The following is a 15,112-nucleotide window of genomic DNA, read 5'->3' as shown; positions in this document are numbered from 1 at the left end:
ATTCCTAAATTTATGGTGTTTTACTGTGCTGCTTTTTAGATGGGAGAACTGAGCAAATAATATTTATTTTATAGCACAAATAAGAAGTTTTGTTCATTGTATAATAGATATCCCACGTAGACTAATACTAGTTATTCAGAGTAGTGGAATTATTCCTTATATTCATTTTTCCAAAAAGTAAAACCAAAAATGTGGAATTTTGAGATAAATCTTTGAGAATACTGGCAACAGTGTAGAAGAATAGAACTTAAATTTTACCTTTTAAAATAGTAGAACAATTAACTGAGTAATATGTTACTCAGGATAGTCCATTGAATTAAAAATCACTAAATAAAATCATTAGGAAGATGTACTTTTGGGGATTCTGGTGTATTTAGGTGTTAGCTGTAGAAATTTTTCCTATATTGTATAATGAGAGAAATTGACAGTATCATTAGAATGGAATAACAGATGGACATTTCAGTTGGTGGATATGATAGCTTGGCTGTTACAAAGTTTGCTGTCTTTGCAGAACCTTTTGTTGCTTTTGCTTCTTGACAGTGGTGATGATGGAAAAAAAATTTCAGCATCCTGGTAATGGAGAGAGATTTACACTAAGATAATCATTTTATTTTTGGAAAGTGAGATCAAGCATTAAAACATAAGTGTGCACTTACAGAATAAAGAAGCTATATGAAATTTTTTACAGCTATCCCCAATCAGTATTCTGTCATTACTTCGATAAAATTGGAAAAGAGAAGGAAAAATAGATTTTTTAGGAGAGGAAAATTTTTTAGGAAGGAAAAATAGGACATGAAAACCAGGAAAGTTTGTAAAAGTGAAGTTTGGCCAATTGGCTTAGTCTTTCTTTTTAGCTTGTGAAGCTCATGTCAGTTATGAAGAAGTTTCTATTTATGAATTTCCTTTAGGTCACAGTGCAGTGCATCCTTTTGTAGGAGAAAAAAATGCCAAGTATTCATTTTGTCATTAGCAAGGAACATCAGTGAAGTTTTCTTTCTTTCCTTTATTTAGGGGATATCAAAATTATTCTTCAAAGTACTAGTATTGAACATCAGTTTTATGCTTTTGAAAGGAATAAGTATGCCCTCATAATTAGAATTTAGATTTGAAGATTGAATCTTAACCTAAGATATTTTATATTTTGTTTGAGTAGGAGTAGACAGAGAAAACTGTTAACTTGGATACCAGATTTTTATTTAATAATGATAGAGACATGGCCTTTGCCTTTAAGTATATTTTATATTATTTTTAATAAGGAAATATTTTAATTGAACTTAAAGAAGTTAGATCCTTTTATATATTTATATTTACAAAATGAGTAGCATTGTCTTTACCACCTTTCCAATGAAAAGATACAAGTGCTTAGACTATAATACATATAAATATTATATTATTAAATAATATTATGTATATCTAATATGGGGTGGGGGTTACGTGTATAAAGATTGATTTGTTCAAATATATTGTTAAACCTATCTTCCATAAATAGGTTCTTAAACCTATGTTCAGGATACAGTTTTTGACTAGGAGACAAGAAATACATTATTTTTATTTTTTGAATCTAATCTGTTTTCATTTATCAGCCAGACTCACAGTTTGCTTTGTATTGTTCCTCTCATCAACTGGACCTGTTCTTTCCAGTAAGTGAGCAATCTTCAACATGTTTATCACCCTAGGCAAATATCCATGCTCAATATTCTTTTTGCCTAATTCATATATTCTGTATACTGAACATTTGATTTGTTTCAGGCTTGACTCCATCCAGAACATTGTTCTATAGAGTTTTCCTGTATTTATCAAAGTTGTGGTGGTGCTTTTCCTGATGACATTAGGCAACAGTATAGTGTTATCAGTCATCATTTCAATATTATTTAAAATGAGGGCTCTTCTAGGCCAGTGGTTCTTAATGGAGATTGCAGATCAGATTTGTCCATGGAGTTTTATAAATATGCAGATATCTAGGCACTACTGTGGACTTTCTGAATCTCTTGACTTGATATTCTTGGAATAAAAAAATTATGTCTCAGGATTATTATATTATATCTTAAAATATTTTCCTATATAGAAATTATGTCCATGTATTTTTATAAACCAGATCTAATATTCACAGGCTTATTTGAAAATAGGCCTAATCATTATCCTGAGAGACATTTTGTCTAAAATTTGCTTGGAATGACTTCATTATCTTTATTTTACATGCTGTAGAAACAACCAGATTTCCTTTTCACATCCATTATTCTTATCATGAACTCTCTTCAGACCTTTCACATTTGAAAATCATAACTAATATTTGCCTCCAAAAACATGTGTCTGTTTGCTAATATTAGTTGCTAGTGACTATCAGTGAATGTTTGCACACTTTAATTAGCTAACATTTTAAAGAATAAAAAGCATGAGTGACAAATGCTAAATTTAAAACATAGAATTAGATCTCTATTAGACTTGATGCTTGTAATCAGAATTTTCAGTTATGAGGCAGGAGGATCATTTGAGCCCAGTTGAGCCCAGCCTACACAACATAGCAAGACCTGGTCTCAAAACAACAACAACAAAAAAAACCACTGGATAAATTCTCTAGGTACTACTTCTGATGACTTTTGTAGGTACAGCCTCTTTATGGAAATATTCTTTACTTTTTTATAGGTATTCTAGGGAATAAAGCATTAACATTTAAGATATTTAGGCATAAATTGGAAATGATTCAATTTTCTATGTTAAAAAATATAAGGCTTTCCTACAATATAGGAGTTACGTGATTTTCTTCAGGATAAGAACCTTTGTAAAAATGGCTATATTATCAGATACTTTTCTGATAGATTGTAGTAATTCATCACATATATGTCCTTAGGTGATTATCTTACTGACATTTGTCACATGTGGATGATTTCTAAAAACATTGGAATTTGGACCTATGAAGCTAATGGCTTTAGTAATAAGTAAAAGGATACATTCAACAGTATTTACCTTTATCTTAATGCCCATAATCTTATGAACTGAAACCTTAGTCTGTAATCCTAGCACTTTGGGGAGTCGAGGCAGGAGGATTGCTTGAGTTCAGGAATTCAAGACCAGCCTAAGCAAGAGTGAGACCCCATCTCTACAAAAATAGAAAAATTATCTAGGCATGATGGTGCTCACCTGAAGTTCCAGCTACTTGGGAGGGTAAGGCAGGAGGATCACTTAAGCACAGGAATTTGAGGTTGCAGTGAGCTTTGATGACACCACTGCACTCTAGTCCAGGCAACAGAGAGAGACCTTGTCTCAAAAAAAAAAAAAGAAAGAAAGAAAGTCACGAATTCAGCATTTGTTTTTCATGGTACAGTCATCATATGTTTCCTTAGAAACTTATGTTTTTCAAATATAACCATAATAACAACAATTTTGTCATTTAAAAAATTACACATTCATTTGTCAAAGTTGACTGTTAGTGGAGGGTGTGTGTGTGTTTCCACTTACATGATGGCTGTCTACTTATTTAAATTTATTTATAACTATTTTTGAGTGTACAAAGTGATTAGCTGCTTGTGATACTATAATAATGTAGCATTGTAATGTGAGACTAAGAAAAATTAGAATCTAGGCGGGATTGAAACAATTATATTTTCCTGATTAAAATATAAACTATTTTTAACTTATTGCCCCCCTTTCTTACTACTGCACTTGCCTAGTCTTAAAAAAAAAAGAAGACAGGCTGGTTGCGGTGGCTCACGCCTGTAATCCTAGCACTCTGGGAGGCCGAGGCGGGTGGATCGCTCGAGGTCAGGAGTTCGAGACCAGCCTGAGTGAGACCCCGTCTCTACTAAAAATAGAAAGAAATTATCTGGGCAACTAAAAATATATATAGAAAAAAAAATTAGCTGGGCATGGTGGCACACGCCTGTAGTCCCAGCTACTTGGGAGGCTGAGACAGTAGGATCTCTTAAGCCCAGGAGTTTGAGGTTGCTGTGAGCTAGGCTGACGCCACAGCACTCACTCTAGCCCGGGCGACAAAGTGAAACTCTGTCTCAAAAAAAAAAAAAAAAGAAGACAAAAATATTATTCCAATTGGACCTTTTAAAATTTTATTTTAGTAATATATTTTAACCTAAGATATACTTAAAACTACAGGTTCACTGGTAGTCAGTGTACTAGTCACCATTAAAATCCTATGTTGATGTTCCGTCTTGTGATAACATTTTCCCACACTATATAAGCAATGTGTTTTATGTTTTAGTGGGCTCAACCTATAAATTCATAAATGCTATTCTTGTATTTTGGAAGGGAAAAATACTTGTCTGTTATAGACATAATTAATTACTTTGCTCTTCAGAATGGTAAAATTATATTAATTGCTAAACAATTTAAGAAGTCATTCTGGTAGGAAAATTTCAGTAGTCCAACTTAACTTAAAAAATTTCAATCTCTTAGTTTTTTATATAGAGCTTAAAGAGAATAACTTTATTTCTTCCTTTGGAATTTTGATTGTTTTTCTTAGATAACTGTAATGATTTAATTATAATAGTTTCTAGACTCCTTCCAAAATTATGGCATGTCACAGAAGGTCTTACTGTTAAAGATCTTTTACATTCTGAACTGTTTTTATTCTGCTTTTTACTGTTCTCAAAGAATGTGATTCATAAACACCATTTCTAAACTTTTTTGTGGCTAACTGCTTATTTTGTAGTTAGCTTTACATAAGAAAACTAGGTGGCTGGTCAGTTCTACTTAGAAACTGTTAACGGGTATGGCTTTCCTTCCCCCAGCTGTTGCTTTTATGGACTTGGAGCAAAAAGTAGAGCAAAAAGTTTAGCAAAAAGTAATCAGATATCAAGCCAGACAGCCATTTTCTATCTGTTTCATTGCTACAGAAGTGAATCCATTAAGACAAAAATATCAAACATATTTAATTCATCTCTTTTGTCAGTTTTTCAAGGACTCAGATTAAATAGGACCATTTGAGTGTTGGACAGGGTGACAGTGACTTGAATGCACATATATGCACATAGCCAACTCAGAGGGGGCATAGCTGAAAATTCAGAATGACTTGTTGAAAAAAAAGTTCATGGAAATTGTGCTGCTACTTAAATACTGAAGGAATTCAAAAAGTTGTGTATTTATTTTAAAATGTTCCTTCTCATTCTACTGGAATTGACCATGAAAAAGAATATTAAATAAGCCTTATTTATATCTTTGACTGTCCAAACTGTGACTTAGTGGATATTTGTATGCCCCAAAACAAGGTGTTAAAGTTGAGCAAGTTTTAGTCTTAATAAAGATGTGTAAATAATTTTGGTTAGTATTGTCATTATAATTAAGTTACTGTTTGGTGCAATACATTCTTTCCTTCCTCATCCTCTTAAAATTAAATATGTAAGATGTATGTTTTGTTTTATTACATTACGTGCTATTTTTTAAAAATTCAGTGTGTGTATATCAGGTAATGTTTGATTTGTTTCTGTATAGCATGATTAAGGATAATAATTGAAAAATTTGCACTTTTTTTAGTCCCTTGGAAATTTATATTCTAACACTTTTTAAGAATGTACATTTATTTTGTACATAATAAATTAGCTTTGTATATGAAAATGGGTTTGAATCAAATAAAAGAATGATGTTACTTTCCTCAGTCAACTTGTGATTCTTAATTCATAGTTTGGTTAGCACTTAGTCTTTGCGAAGTTATTTTGGTAGACAAGAGATTGGATATGATATTTGTTCAGCAGAAAACTGCTGTTTCTTTCTCGTATGAGCAGAGTTTCTTCTGTGGTCCTGTGTGCACAAGATAAATATTACATCAATTGGCAAGTTTTGTCATATATAACAACCAATATATAGCCTTTTGCTGTAAAGCCACCTCAAAAACACTGTTGGATTTTTTTCCCTTAGCAAATTATCATATGCTATAAATCTCCATTTATAGTTAACCAAATAATACATTAGATTGGATTTTTTAAAACTTATTTCCTTTCATAATTAAAATCCTTTATCCATCAACTTTTGATAGCCCAGACGTTGATTTAATCCTTCTGTTGTGTTAAAGTTAATAGAACCTAATCCATAATAAGACAATCCAAACTGTTCCAGATTCTTGCTTTAACTTTTATCTCTAGATCCAGAATAACAAGAAAACAAAATGAACATTAACCTTTATCTGCTAGCACCATCTATTCACTGTACTACCCGTTATTGAAGATACTTCACTAGAATTGGAAACTTCCAGTATTAGTTCACCTGGTAAGATTTCTCAGTCACTGGATAATTAAAGCCAGGTTATTTATGGGATTAATTAAGACTGCCTTGCTTTTGTAAAAACAAGTCTATAATACCATGTCAGGCATCAAATAAATGTGTTTGTTTCATACAATGATATTGGAGCTTATATTTTCTCATTGTATACAGTTGACTGACTCTTGAACAACTTGGGGTTTGAACTGTGCAGGTCTACTTATAAGCAGATTTTTTCAACCAAATTCGGGTCTAAAATACTGTATTCACGGGATGTAAAACCTCATATATTCAAGGCAAACTTCGAATATGCGGGTTCCACAGAGCCAACTGCAGGACTTGAGTATGTGTGGATTTTGGTATGTGAAGGAGCCCTGGAACCAATCCCCTGAGTATACCAAGGAACAACTGTAATATCACATTGATCTGATGAAAATCAGATTAAACAATATTTTAAAACTTTTTATTGAGAACCTTTTATTAATACTTTATTCACTGTTGAACTTATTAGAATGATTTTGACAGTCTGTTCAATTCTTGTAAAACAGTTTGCCCAAATAATATTTGGTATCTTTTTTTTGGTGCCTCCTGCTCCCTTCTTGGATCTTGTCTGAGCCTGCTAAGGCCCTACCTGACCTCCTGACCTCCTGACCCTTTCCTTTCCTGGGCAGCCTGATCCTTCACTGCCAGGAGGCTGCAGGCCTCCCCTCTTCTCTTCTCCAGCTCCCTCCATCCCCTGATCTGACTGCAGCTCAGTTTCCATGCTGTGGTCCCAGGTTCCGGCATCCCCCCTGGCCCGTTTATTGCCCATCCCTTCTGAGTGCCCGCCGACCCCATGACACTCACAAGCCTTGCTCCAACATTTGGTATATTTTCTAAAAGTTATATTCATTCAAAAGTGGTTTAATTATAACTTGGCAGAGATGGAAAAGTTAGGATAAGGCTATAGAAAAATTGTGAATTACCATTATTTATGCTCTAGTACTATAAAAATTTTTTTAAGTAGCTACCTTTTTACGTTGTTCAACTTTATAGCCCAAATTTTTTAACAACTCATGGATTTTTGGAAGAAAATCAGTGTGTCAAATCATTCATATGCATATGATATTATGGTGATTATAGAAGAGAAGATGGATTTAATTATTCAGCCTAGAACAATAATTTCAGAATCCTATTTAAGCATTTTTTTGGTCAGGATTCTATCAAGGTACATCACAGAGATGGGAAATAACATGAGAATTTGCTTACTTGAAACTTAAGCACATTGTCAAAGAAGTTGAAAAAGAACACTGATGACCTAAAAACAAACTTTATCAAATTTTACATGTGAAAAGAAAGATGCAGATCATCTGGAACTTTTAGTTGAAGTATAAAATTTTGAGGAAAAAAATCTAAATTTATATTAAAACTGAAAATTGTAATATGACCGTTTGTGTTATATACAAATAGTTTTGATTTTCCCATATTGATTACATGAGTAGTGGTTATATTAATTAATAGTCTTATTACTTAGAGTAATAGTAAGGCAGAGGGACTTCTCCACACACAGACTTTCTCAGGATGATGTTACCTTGATGAACTTGCCATGGTAAGTTGGTAACTTGCCATGGTAAGATGCTGCCAGCACAGTGTCTCATGCCTATGATCCTAGCACTCTAGGAGGCCCAGGCGGGAGGATGGCTTGAGCTCAGGAGTTTAAGACCAGCCTGAGCAAGAGTGAAACCCTGTCTCGACCAAAAACAGAAAAAATTAGCCAGCGTGGTGGTGAGTGCCTGTAGTCCTAGCTACCAGCTACTTGGGAGGCTGAAGCAGGAGGATCACTTGAGCCCAGAAGTTTGAGGTTGCAATGAGCTATGACAATGCCACTGTACTCTGGCCGGGGCAACAGAACAAGACCCTATCTCAAAAAAAAAAAAAATGATTGCATGGCTGGATGTGATGGCACTCACCTGTAGTCCCAGCTACTTGGGAGGCTGAGGTAGGAGGATCACTTAAACTCCTTAGCTCAAGTGATCCTCCTGCCTCAGCCTCCCAAGTAGGTGGGACTACAGGCATGCACCACAATGCCTGGCTAATTTTTTTTTTTTTTGTAGAGATGGGGTCTCACTCTTGTTCAGGCTGGTCTTGAACTCCTAAGCTCAAGCTATCCACCCGCCTCAGCCTCTGAGAGTGCTAGGATTACAGGCATGAGCCACCTCAACCGGCCTAGAATTCCATCTTGAGGAATTGTTTCTGGGAGCCACTCCTTGTGCCAACTAGAGTTGAATTTGACAGGAAACAGTATCTATGCCAAATGGTTCAAAAGACTTTAATGAAGAAACCATACACAGAAGTGTGAGCAGGGTTAAGGGAACAAATAAGGCATGTTAAAGTGAAAGGGTGGCCTTGCAAAATTTCTCAAAACCGGCTCACACCCTAACATGAAGTATCTGGAGACTAGCAACAGGGGAAACCATTGTCACTCCTAGGTCTGAAGAGACAAAGAGAGAAAATAATATTACTGTTGCTCAGAAAGGCTAAGAGGATCATAGGAGTCTCTACCTCAAAGCTATAGTTATAGTGGGATATGGCTCCTGCCAGCAAATATGGTGCAGACTGAGAGGGAGCAAAAAAGCTTCTAAGGCTGCTTTCCTCTCAGCCATAGCTGACTGATGCCTCCTATTGGTGGACTTGGAAGTGAGTTTACAAGGAGCCCAGGAGGCGTAGTCTGAAGGAATTAGCTTCAGTGGTCACATTACAGGGCAAAGATTGGCAAAGAATGGATCTGAGGTATGGGGGAGGGGGTGGGGAATAGAGAACAACCAGCACAGATGTTTTCCAATCCTTGATTTTCAGTAAAATACAAAGAGGACTTAATTGAGATGTGAGCTAACAGACTAAATATAAGAAAATTGGTTCATTTTATATAAAAAAAATCATAGTTTTTATGATTTTTGGCTGGTATCTCAAAGGGACTGCAAAATATTGAATAATGATGTTTATATATAACAATGTTCCACCCTGTTATTTATGTGGAAAAGGCTTCTCAGGGCTTACAATTATTAAAGCAAAAAACAGGAGTAGAACTGATGTAGAATCCTGGCTCATGTTTGACAATAATAATCATTCAAGGCTGGTTGTGGTGGCGTGCGCCTATAGTTGTAGCTACTCAGGAGGCTGAGGCAGGAGGATTGTCGGATGGGCAATCTTGTTCTCAGTTCTTGGTGTGCTCTTGGCTGAAGAGTGACCAGACACATCCAAAGCAAGGTAAGCCATGAAAACGAGGTTTATTGAGGAAGAGCAAGATACATTCCCCACAGACTACAAACGGCCCTCTTTTGTAACAAGAGGCCCGGGTTATGGTCTGGGGTCCTGGTTTATACTGTCTAGATTGGGCCCTCCTCATGGTTCTGATGTCACCATGGAACCACTTTGATGGACAGTTAATGGAAGGATAATTAGCCTTAGGTTACTCTAGGTCACTTTCCAGATCCTATTGTTCCTGGGCTGCCTGGCCCAAGGGCTGGGTAATTCCCTGCATTCTTTTGCAGATTGGCAGGGTGTTCCTCCTTCCCCCAGGTATGACAGTTGCTTTTGCTTGGAGTGGAGCACGTTCAAGTTGGGGCAGCACCAAGACAGGGCATGCATCCTAGTTCTTTTTCCCCCAAGTGTGGCAATTGCTCAAGGCAGCACCATGGTGAGGCACCCTGCCTATGTCCCTGGGATAGCCAAGGTCCCTGGATATCTACCTAACAGGATCACTTTAGCCCAAGAGTTCGAGGCTGCAGCAAGCTATGATGCCACTGCACTCCAGCCTGGGCAACAGGGCAAGACTGTCTCTAAGAAAACAAAACAACAATAAAAAACTTTTCTTAGAATAAAATTCTGTAGGGTAAGTGCAATGGAAATAAGTTCGGAAAAAGAAACCATGGAAAATGTCCACCTATTCACAAAGGGTTTATATATTTAAAAAGAGAGTCTGATGATAGTTATCATATCACTATTATATTTAAATTCTTTTTTATACATTTAAAAGAGATAATTTCAAAATGTGAATATTTATAATTCCTTAAAATCAAGATAAAAATTTTAGATGTCAACACTGTGAAAGTATATATATGATCATTAAAAGTACGTTTTAGAGAGTATCTGGGCAAAAAGTTTGAAAAACACAGAAAGAGGAGGTAGATGTCTGTTCAACCTGTGGAACTTCTGTCTCTTTTTCACAGACCCACAAAGTTCAAATGGTCTCAGGCTACAGGTCTATTTAGGGCTAAAAGAGGAGTCCAGATATCCTGGAGGATTGTTGCCTAAGGTTACTGTTATGTAGCTACATTATGCACTTAAAAATCTTATGTTTATTGTTTTGAAATCCTATTTGGAACATCATTTTGATTGGAAATGTCTTTACTATTCCAAACAAGAGACTTGAAAATGAACTTATGAAACACATGACGGTTTGAAAACACACTTATCTGCAGAGAGAGACCTAAAAGTGTAATTTCTGCAAAGTGGAATATTAAATACCAATGTTTCAATATATCTGCTATAGATGCCAAAAGATTTGGCATTTTCAATGAGGTATGTTACACGCTGTGCAACAGTCATTTATTACAGAAGCTCTAAAATGCATTTCTCTTGCTGAAGTGCTACCTGTTCTTGACATTTTATATTATTAAAGCTATAAAATCTATAAGTACTTTTAGGACCATTTCACTAAATGGAGCACCAGTAAACACCAGGCATTGCCTTACCTTATCCATATCAAAACTTCTGAGCCATGTGAAAGAGAAGTCCTAGGGTATTTTATGCCCTGAACAACTAATATTAAAATGCTAAAGTAGATACCATTCATTCAGGGATATTTTTTTTTTAATGTCAACTGCCCCAAAATCCGACATTCCAGTTTTGCCAGGCGCTGTGCTAAGTGCTTTTCATAAAATATCTAATTTAATCTTACAGGCAACTGTGTGTGGTATTATATTCACTGTTTTACATGGAAGGAAACGGAAGCTTAGAAAATTTCAAGCAATTTATCGAAAGTCAGAGCTAGCAGAGCAAGAAAATCTTATCCATCATTGAACAAGTCTGCGCCTTCATTCATGAGAGAGTGTCATAGACTCGCTAGTGCAGCAAACAGGAATTCTGTGAAACGAGTAGTATCTAACGGTGCCTAACTCTCAGACTTCCCTGTCCAGGTTAGCTTAGGTCAGTGTGGTTCTCACTCAAATTTCAGTGTGTGACAGTATCCCCGGTAAGGCTTTGTTAAAACAGATTGCTGTCAACACCCGCCTCTGAAAGTCCGATTCAATAGGTCTGGGGTAAGATAACAATCTGCATTTCTAACGAGATTCCACACTTGGAGAACCATTGGTTTAGAGCAGCGGTGCCCAACCTTTTTGGCACCAGGGACCGGTTTCATTGAAGGCAATTTTACCATGCCCCTCCCACATCCCACCAAAGGAGGCGGGTGGTTTCGGGGTGATTGAGGCGCGTTACATTTATTGTGCAAACCTCTCTGCTAATGATAATCTATATTTGCAGCCGCTCCCCAGCGCTAGCATCACCCCCTCAGCTCCACCTCCGATCATCAGGCATTAGATGCTCATAAGTAGTGAGCAACCTGGATCCCTCGAATGCGCAGTTTACAGTAGGGTTCGCGCCCCTATAAGAATCTAATGCCGCTGCTGCTCTGACGCAACTCAGGCGGTGATACGAGCAAGGGGGAGCCTCCGCTTTGAACACAGCCGAAGCTTCGGTCGCTCTTCTGCCGCTCACCTCCTGCTGTGCAGCCCCATTCCTAACAGGCCACCGACCGGTACCGGTCCCAGCCCCGCGGTTGAGGACCGTAGGTTTAGAGGTTTAGATCTTAAATCCATTGGAAAAAGTGTTGGTCGGGGCAGAGCAAAGATAACTCCTGACGTTTCTCAGAAGCTTGGGTTCTCCTGTCGCCAGCAACTCCGTCCCCAAGTCGCGGGCACGCTCTGCAATCCTGCCCACCGTCATGGGCGGCTCAGCCTCCCGGGATGTGCTCAGGCGCCGCGCCGGCTCCTCGGCGATCCATTGCTTTCCCCGCCGGCCGGGCCGCAGGCCGTGACCACGCCTCCGGCGGCCCATTCGCTCGCAGGTTCCGCCGGGTGCCCCCGCCCACACGCTAATGCCTTAGGTCGGGCCAGGCTGAAGCGCTGCTGCCTGAGCGCTGGATCCGAGACGTGGCTCCCCGGGGCGGAAGAGCCATGTTGGACTTCGCGATCTTCGCCATAACCTTCTTGCTGGCGTTGGTGGGAGCGGTGCTCTACCTCTACCCGGTAACCGCGAGCTCAGCCCTCAGGGGCTCCGGCCACCGCCCCAGCCTCTCCCGGCTGCATCCGCGTCGACCTGGGGGCGGGCCTGAGGGGAGGGCTCGGGCTCCCGCGCTGGGACCGCCCCCCGAGTCACGTGACGGTTCTGCGAGGGCGCGCGCAGCGATGGCTGAGGAGGGCGGCGCGGGCTTCGTGACTGTCCCTGCAGCCCGGGCAAGGCGGCCGTGCGGCGCAGCTGTCCAGTCGGGTGCTGAGCAGCGGAGGAAATGCCCCGCGCGGCAGCGGCAGGGCTGAAGGCTGGTCCTCGCGAGATAGCCTCTCCTCCCCGCGCCTGGCATCCCACGCCAGTCTGTCAGGGCAGTTTTGAAGTACTTTGGGTGGTTTTTTGGCAGTAAGTGGGCCAAACCCAAATTCCCTTTTCTAGTGTGTCAGGGAGGAAACTCCAGGGCGTGCCACTCCTTTCTCCTTTCCTGAGGATTCTCCCAGCACTGTCGTGTCGTCTGCTTTTCCCTCTGTCGATCTATCGTTACTGGAGTTCCAAGTGCTGGAGGTCCAGGTCTTACTCCTCGCGGGACCTCAGAGGCGAGTGGGCTCATGGAAAGAGACCGCGCCGCCGGCTACTGGGCCACCTCACCGGCCGCTGGACTGTATCTCCGCGTCGCCTGTCCTTTCTCCACTCGCCTTTGTCAACCTCATAGGGAGGTTCTGAACACAAGAATTAATGGATGAGGAATAGTCTTTAAAACATGTTCTACAAAACAAGGGTGGTTTTATAGTAAAAGTTGAAAAGTCGTTGAAGCTCCAAGTGCATCACTGGTAATGACCATACACATTTTTTTTTTTTTTTTTTTGAGACAGAGTCTCACTTTGTTGCCCGGGCTAGAGTGAGTGCCGTGGCATCAGCCTAGCTCACAGCAACCTCAGACTCCTGGGCTTAAGCGATCCTACTGCCTCAGCCTCCCGAGTAGCCGGGACTACAGGCATGAGCCACCATGCCCGGCTAATTTTTTTGTTTATATATTTTTAGTTGGCCAGATAATTTCTTTCTATTTTTTAGTAGAGACGGGGTCTCACTCTTGCTCAGGCTGGTCTCGAACTCCTGACCTCGAGCGATCCACCCGCCTCGGCCTCCCAGAGCTAGGATTACAGGCGTGAGCCACCGCGCCTGGCCTTTTTTTTTTTTTTTTTTTTGAGACAGAGTCTTGCTTTGTTGCCCCGCCTAGAGTGAGTGCCATGGCGTCAGCCTAGCTCACAGCAACCTCAAACTCCTGGGCTTAAGCGATCCTACTGCCTCAGCCTCCTGAGTAGCTGGGACTACAGGCATGCGCCACCATGCCCGACTAATTTTTTTCTATATATATATATATATATATATATATATATATATATATATATATATATTTTAGTTGGCCAGATAATTTCTTTTTATTTTTAGTAGAGACGGGGTCTCGCTCTTGCTCAGGCTGGTCTCGAACTCCTGACCTCGAACGATCCACCCGCCTCGGCCTCCCAGAGTGCTAGGATTGCAGGCGTGAGCCACCGCGCCCGGCCCATACACCTTAAATGTTCATTTCAGACTGGTGAATATATTAGACTGGATTGCAACTACACAATCTGGAACTTCCAGAAATCTTATTTTCTGAGGAGTTAAACATTTTTATTGCCCCGGGTCTTGAATTTTTGATTTTTAAATGAGACTATCCTTTTATCAGCCAATAGAAGCAAAAGTGTTTATTCTTTCAACCTATTGTGTGCCAGACTCAGTTTCATGTGCTGGCAATCCAGCAGTGAACAAACCAGACAGAAAATTCCTCTTAGAATTTATATTCTAGAGAGGGGGAACAGACAATATAAACAATTAACAATTTTTTAGTGCTAAGTATTATGGGTAAAAATAAACTTGGGGGTAGGTGGGATTGTTATTTTAAAGTTGGATGATCAAGAGGTAAGGAGACACTTGAGCAGAGACGTGAGCCATTCAGATATCTGAGAAAGAGCATTCCAGGCAAAGGGAACAGCAAATGGCAGGCCCCAGGGAAACCTGCCTAGTGCGTTTCTGGAAAGCAAGAAGACCAGTGTGGCTGGAGTGCAAGTGAGGAAGGAGACAGGGATGAAGGACAGATTTTAATTGACTTGTAGGCCATTTTATGTACTTTTATTATGTGCCACTAGGGGCTTTCAACAGATGAGTGACATTTGAGATTGAAAGGAATTAAAATTTAATTTTATTAGATAAATTTTAAAAGAATCATTCTGGCTATTATAACAAGAATAGACTTATGGGCCGGGGGCAAAGGTCAAAGTAGGCAGAGTAGTTAGGAGGATATTATAATCATTTTGATGAGAGATGGTATTGGCTTGGATCATGGTAGCAGTGACAGAGATGGTGAGTAGTAGTCCACTGTGAAGATAGAGACGATGAGATTTCCCAATGGATTGGATGGGAATAGAAAGGCATCAAGGAAAATGCCAGTTTTTTTAGCCTGGTGGCTGGAAGGGGAAGGTTGGATTAACTCTAGGAAAGATCAGGGGTTCTGTTGTTGCTGATTTTTGTTTTATTTTTGTGGGAGGTAGTGGGATAGAGATTAGGAACTTGGTTTTGGGTATGGTTTGAGATGCTTGCTAGT

At 39.4% G+C, this 15,112-nt stretch overlaps 1 protein-coding gene across 1 annotated transcript in view; it reads left to right on the top strand.

Moving 5' to 3' along the window:
• The first annotated feature begins 12,310 nt into the window (after positions 1-12,310).
• LOC123643865 (cytochrome P450 20A1) overlaps positions 12,311-15,112 on the top strand; it is a 42,359-nt gene continuing 39,557 nt past the window's right edge. Inside the window, exon 1 of the mRNA XM_045559688.1 lies at positions 12,311-12,491. Coding sequence (XP_045415644.1) covers positions 12,420-12,491 — 72 coding nt within the window. The 5' untranslated portion in view covers positions 12,311-12,419. The remainder of the gene's footprint in view (positions 12,492-15,112) is intronic.

Source organism: Lemur catta, chromosome 8, assembly GCF_020740605.2.
Source record: "Lemur catta isolate mLemCat1 chromosome 8, mLemCat1.pri, whole genome shotgun sequence".
NCBI lineage: Eukaryota > Metazoa > Chordata > Mammalia > Primates > Lemuridae > Lemur > Lemur catta.
The sequence above is the reverse complement of the archived record's forward strand: the minus strand, read 5'-3'. Positions and strand labels throughout refer to the sequence as shown.